Here is a 6175-nt window from a genome sequence, read left to right on the forward strand (position 1 = left end):
CCTGTAATCCCAGCTACTCAGGAGGCTGAGGCAGGAGAATTGCCTGAACCCAGGAGGCGGAGGTTGCGGTGAGCCGAGATTGCGCCATTGCACTCCAGCCTGGGTAACAAGAGCAAAACTCCGACTCAAAAAAAAAATAAATAAATAAAATAAAAGCAGAAGGAGCTAGTAATATTGAAGAACAGAAGTTACGAAAATAAATTTGGTAAAGCACCTTTGAGTAAGTTTGTATGTAAAATCTAATAGAGGAAGAAAGTCATTTGTTAGGTAATGTGACCAGGCAGGTTTGATCTGGAAAATGGTGTTTTAAACCTCATTTTCTTGTCACCAGTGAATCAAAAACCCAGCTCTTATTTTGCAATTGCAAGTTCATTTCTGCATTTTTTCGTAAAGATGCTGAAACAGAAGGATGTTTCATACATTGATGAATCTTTTGAAAATAGTTACTGATGTGCTAAGCTGCTCATTAGGGTTTTCTTATTGGCATTTCTGTATTAAAATTTTGTTGTGATGTTAATATTACTATACAGTGAAAAGAAATAGAATATGAAACCTTTGATCTTAGCAGGAAATCCAATTTTCCTTTCTTCGTGGTCTCTTGACCTACTGTATTGTTAGATACATTTTTTCTTCTTATAATCTGTTATGATTTGGCAAAGCAGTCTTGCTTTTAGAAAGACGTCTTGTGTTTTGACTTTCAGTTGATTTTTATATGTAGAAAACCTAAAAAGCATTAGATACTAGATTTTTAAATATCTTTATTGAAATATAGAACTACTGTTTATTCATGACTTTAAAGCTTTAAAATAAAGGCTTGTTAATGCATACTCGCCTTTTTTTTTTTTGAGATGGAGCCTCACTCTGTTGCTCAGGCTGGAGTGCAGTGGCGTGATCTCGCTCCCCACAACCTCTGTCTCCCGGGTTCAAGTGATTCTCCTGCCTCAGCCTCCCAATGATAGGTGTGCACCACCATGCCCGGCCAATTTTTGTATTTTTAGTAGAGACGGGGTTTCACTATGCTGGCCACGCTGGTCTCAAACTCCTGACCTCATGTCCACCTGCCTCAGCCTTTCAAAGTGTTGGGATTACAGGTGTGCGCCACTGTGCTGGGCCTCTTAGTCACTCTTTTGCTACATAAATGCTAATCCAAGAGGTTAGGGATTGCTGTTGGCCTATTTTGTGGAATCAGATATTTTTATGAAAGAATACTTTTTGAGACTTTTTGGGGAGCACCAGCCTGTGATTTGCTTTGTTCTGTCGTGTTTCCCCCAGAGATGAACAGTATTGGTATAACTTTTTCAACTTGTAGAAGAAATTTTCTCCTTTACCTTTGTTTGGATTCCTGACCCTTTTCAATATCTACCAGACTGATGCGGTTTATTTAAGAGTATTTTCCACTCTTTTTAAGTGGAAAGTTGGATGCATAACTTGACTAAGTGGAAGAGTGTTTCCTGAGTGGCGTGTCCCATGCTGTATGCCCCCTTTATGTTAATTGTTCCGGTGTTCCCGCAGTGCCCTGAGAGGTGGGCACTGTCAGGAGCCCACCTCACAGGGGAGGGAGGGGACGTTCATGCAGGTTGAGTGGCTTTCCCCAGGTCCCATGATTCGGGAGGCAGAGACCAGGTGCCAGCTCATCTCAAGTGCTGCAAGCGAGACTCAGCCACTCCGATTTGCTTGCTGGTTGGAACCAGGACATGTTTGTCAAGTGGTTAATGAGAAAATAATTATTTTAAAAATATAATCAGGCCGGGCAGGGTGGCTCATGCCTATAATTCCAGCACTTTGGGAGGCTGAGGCCAGCAGATCACTTAGGGCCAGGAGTTTGAGACCAGCCTGGCCAACATGGTGCAACCTCGTCTCTACTAAAAATACAAACGTTAGCAGGGTATAGTGGTGGGCACCTATAGTCCCAGCTACTTGGGAGGCCGAGGCAGGAGATTTCCTTGAAGCCCAAAGGTGCAGGTTGCGCCACTGCACTCCAGCCTGGGTGACAGAATGAGACTGTCTGAAAACAAAAAAAAAAGTCATCATTTCTTTGTCACATAGCATACAGTCAGTTCTTAATGTTATCTCACATGAAAACTTCCCACTTGAGTCTTGTTTTTAATGAGCTTAGAGCCAGATTTTCTTCCATTCATGAGGCTCGACAGCTCTTTAATTTCCTTGTGATGTGACATTGTTTAGTTCTAGACTGCTCTGCATGTCATAACCAAAGAATTTTTAAAGTTAAGCCACTAATTTACTTCAAAGATTGTGCATGGAAATATATTCAGTTAACATAATATCTCAGCCAGAGTGGGAAACTTTCAAATATAAGAAAAGAGTTTGGCTTACCTCTTGACGGTGTGCTGTCTCTAACCCGTTATGTATACCAGCAGGCAACCCTCTTAAAATTGTTTCAAAAGTCTGTGTTCTTGAGATGATCAAGTGATATTATTTTTTGAGATGGAGTCTCACTGTTGCCAGGCTGGAGTGCAGTGGCACGATCTCGGCTCACTGTAACCATTGCCTCCTGGGTTCAAGCGATTGTCCTGTCTCAGCCTCCTGAGTAACTGGGACCACAGGCACGCGCCACCATGCCCAGCTAATTTTTGTATTTCTGGTAGAGACGGGATTTCGCCATGCTGGCCAGGATGGTCTCGATCTCTTGACCTCATAATCCGCCCACTTCGGCCACCCGAAGTGCTGGGATTACAGGCATGAGCCATTGCGCCTGGCCCACGTGATATTATTTAAAACAAATATCCTTGTAGAAAACTTCCATTATATGATGAATAGTCATTGAAGGGTAGCCAGAGATTTCATTTAACTTGGCATACTGAATAAGACGGCATATTCTAATATACCACAAATTAAGTAGTGGCTTTACTTGGTATTTACTGATGTATGTTTTCATATATTATCTGTTCTTAGAATGCAGTATCTCTTTTACAGTAAAAGATTAATATAATGTTATTTCAAATACCTGAAGGTTTGTGTTGAATCAGAAACTTGAGTGTTTTAGAGAATTTGGTGGTTTTTTGTTTTTTTTTTTACTCTCACGATAGTTTAACCCATCCTCCTAAAATTAGCCCCTTCATGGTTACTTCAGCCTTATCCTCATTTTTATTATTTATTGTTAAAACATCTTCTGGTTTTGTAACTGTATTCCTAAACATAGGTTGAGTATTCCTGAACTGAAAGTTTGGGAACAGAAGTGTTTAAATTTCAGATGTTGTTGGATCTTGGAATATTCAAACATTCATAATAAGAGATCCTAAGGATGGGACTCTAGTTGTGATATTTATACATGTTTTACACATACCTTAGATACATAGCTTGAAGGTAATTTCATAAAACTTAATTTTGTGCATGAGACAGCCTTGACCGTGACCCATCATGAGGTCACGTATGAAATCTTCCCTGCGTAGTGTCATGTCAACACTCAAAAGTTGTGGGTTCTGGAGGATTTGGGGATTAGGGGATGTTCAACCTGTAATGATTATTCAGCTTAAACTATTACAAAAGAGTTCTTAATTGTTCTATTTTTATTCCCCTAAGTGACTTTCTCCCTTTTTCTTCCTAAAGCAAATGAAGAAACACCCCTGCCGTCAGTGTGACAAGTCCTTCAGCTCGTCCCACAGCCTGTGCCGGCACAACCGGATCAAGCACAAAGGCATCAGGAAAGTGTACGCCTGCTCGTAAGTCCGGGCTTCTAACGGGACGCCCAGTCCGGTGAGAGGCCGCAGGAGGAACTCCGGGAAGGTGTTGAGTGTAGTATCATTAACTGCTGTGTTCCACAGTTCCTAGATTACATTCCGTAATTAGAGCATTCTGGAATAGTCTTTAGATTGGGTTGTCACATTTAAATATGAAAATAAAAAGAGGCCGGACACGGTGGCTCATGCCTGTAATCCCAGCACTTTGGGAGGCCAAGGCAGGCGAATCACTTGAGGTCAGGAGTTCCAGACCAGCCTGGCCAACGTGGTGCAACCCCGTCTCTACTAAAAATACAAAAATTAGCCGGACGTGGTGGCACGTGCCTATGGGCCTAGCTACTCGGAAGGCTGAGGTGGAAGAATCACTTGAACCCAGGAGGCGGAGGTTGCAGTGAGCCGAGATTGCGCCACTGCACTCCAGCCTGGTGACAGAATAAGACTCCGTCTCAAAAAGAAAAAATAAGAGCATTTTCTTACACATTCTACATTATGGGATTTTTTTTGAAACGGAGTCTCACTCTGTTGCCCGGGCTGCCGTACAGTGGCACAATTTTGGCTCACTGGAATCTCTGCCTCCCGGCTTTAAGCGATTCTCCTGCCTGAGCCTCCCGCATAGCTGGGATTACAGCTGTGCACCACCATGCCCAGCTAATTTTTGTATGTTTAGGAGAGATGGGGTTTCACCATGTTATCGGGGTGGTCTTGAACACCTGCCTCGACCTCCCAAAGTGCTGGGATTACAGGCGTGAGCTCCTGCACCTGGCCTGATCCCTGAGAATGTGATTGATGAGCAGTGCCTGGTCTCTGCACATGCCGAGTTGGCAGCATTGGCAACGTGATTTGGCTGGCTTGTTTACTCAGGGTGGTCGCAGATCGTGTCCTCGGCTACAGGCACCACCAAAGTGCGGCAGCCTGAGATCAAATGCACACATCAACCCAGACTGCAGTGGACAGTTATTAGCTGCTACTTCATACATGAAAATCAGAACATATTCATCATTGGGGAAAGTCTGTCACTCAGTTGGAACGTGCCTGGAGTGGGTTGATAGAAGAAAGCTCGTCTCATGAGAGAGAGGAATAAAGGACCCTGAGGATAGAACACTGAAATATTGCATGGATGTGATCGGAGCAGGCCAGGTGGACCCTGTGGATCAGGAGAGTCATGAGTTGGCAGGCAGCTTGGCAGGGGCTTATGATGATTGGGTAGTTAAACCAAGGTAGGCAGACTCGCCTTCATTAAAGTTGAAGCTGCTTAGTGAGATGGGAGTGATGATGAATAAAATCTGTGTGTTGAGACCAAATCAAAAGGATGTTCTGGGCCGAGAAGACGAGGGCAGGTCTGGCCTGCATAATGCGTCCCTGGGAGGTTTTGTTTATTTTCCCCTGAATTCACTGTAAAGCAGTGAAGTGCTGGGATTGTTCCACTAACTTGGGGCCAGCAAATTCATCCTCATGGAGAGCCCTTTTCCTTTGGGGCGGTGCTGGCTCCTGCCACTGCCCTGCGAGGGTCTCTAATGTGAGATCATCAGGTTTAGGGCCAGTCAGTATCAATTCCTCAAAAGCCATTTTGAAGGCAGCAGATTTGTACCAGAATGAGACCACCAGAGACTTTTGTCCTCCTTCACTGCAGTAGTATTCTTGATACCTGGTTTTGTAGCATCCAGAATGACGAGGGTCATTACCTGTTTTTTTTTTTCCCTTGAGACAGAGTTTTGCTCTTGCTGCGCAGGCTGGAGTGCAGTGGTGCTATCTTGGCTCACTGCAACCTCCGCCTCCCCGGTTCAAGCGATTCTCCTGCATCAGCCTCCAGAGTAGCTGGGATTACAGGCGCCCACCACCATGCCCGGCTAATTTTTGTATTGTTAGTAGAGTTGAGGTTTCTCCAGTTGGTCAGGCTGGTCCCAAATTCCCGACCTCAGGTCATCTGCCCATCTTGGCCTGCCAAACTGTTGGGATTACAAGCGTGAGCCACCTCACCCAACTTTTTCCTCCTCTAAACTGCCTTTGGCCTGCTTTATTAAAATAGTTTTTCTTTGAAAAAATGAATTTACATTTTTCAAAATCTGTTTTTGCACAAAAATAACCTATTTTTGATCTGCTTATCATCTAAGTAAACATACATATTCAACTGCCATACATATAAACATATATGTTGCTTCTGTGCTTGGAGAAATTTGGGCTGGACACATGTCTTTATCACAGCAGAGGATAGGAATAATTAACATCAGCGCGAAGGAGTCAAGGAGGGACTTTAGTACTAACATGTCCAGCACGGTACGCATCCTAAGGGAATACTGAGTCATTGTGAAGAAAACCTTTGAAGTGCATTATTTTCCCTTTAGAGTTAAAGCTGTCTAGCCTGGTAAATTAAGGAACACTTCAAACAAACCTAGAAAATGAGTATTCCTTTTGAACCAGATTAGGCTGGTCCTATAAGGACACAATAACCAACTCAACTTTTTTTTTTTTTTTTTTGA

The 6175-nt window shown here is 43.4% G+C and overlaps 1 protein-coding gene across 29 annotated transcripts in view; it reads left to right on the forward strand.

The window, feature by feature from the left end:
* ZNF532 (zinc finger protein 532) overlaps positions 1-6175 on the forward strand; it is a 137797-nt gene that overhangs the window by 126606 nt on the left and 5016 nt on the right. For 21 of the 29 annotated variants that reach the window (XM_037738601.1, XM_037738607.1, XM_037738603.1 and 18 more), the window contains one exon: positions 3568-3680. In XM_037738601.1, coding sequence (XP_037594529.1) covers positions 3568-3680 — 113 coding nt within the window. The remainder of the gene's footprint in view (positions 1-3567; positions 3681-6175) is intronic. The other 8 variants (XM_037738616.1, XM_037738611.1, XM_037738598.1 and 5 more) reach the window with 2 other exon arrangements.

The sequence above is a fragment of the Cebus imitator genome, unplaced genomic scaffold (assembly GCF_001604975.1).
Source record: "Cebus imitator isolate Cc_AM_T3 unplaced genomic scaffold, Cebus_imitator-1.0 Scaffold55, whole genome shotgun sequence".
Classification (NCBI taxonomy): domain Eukaryota; kingdom Metazoa; phylum Chordata; class Mammalia; order Primates; family Cebidae; genus Cebus; species Cebus imitator.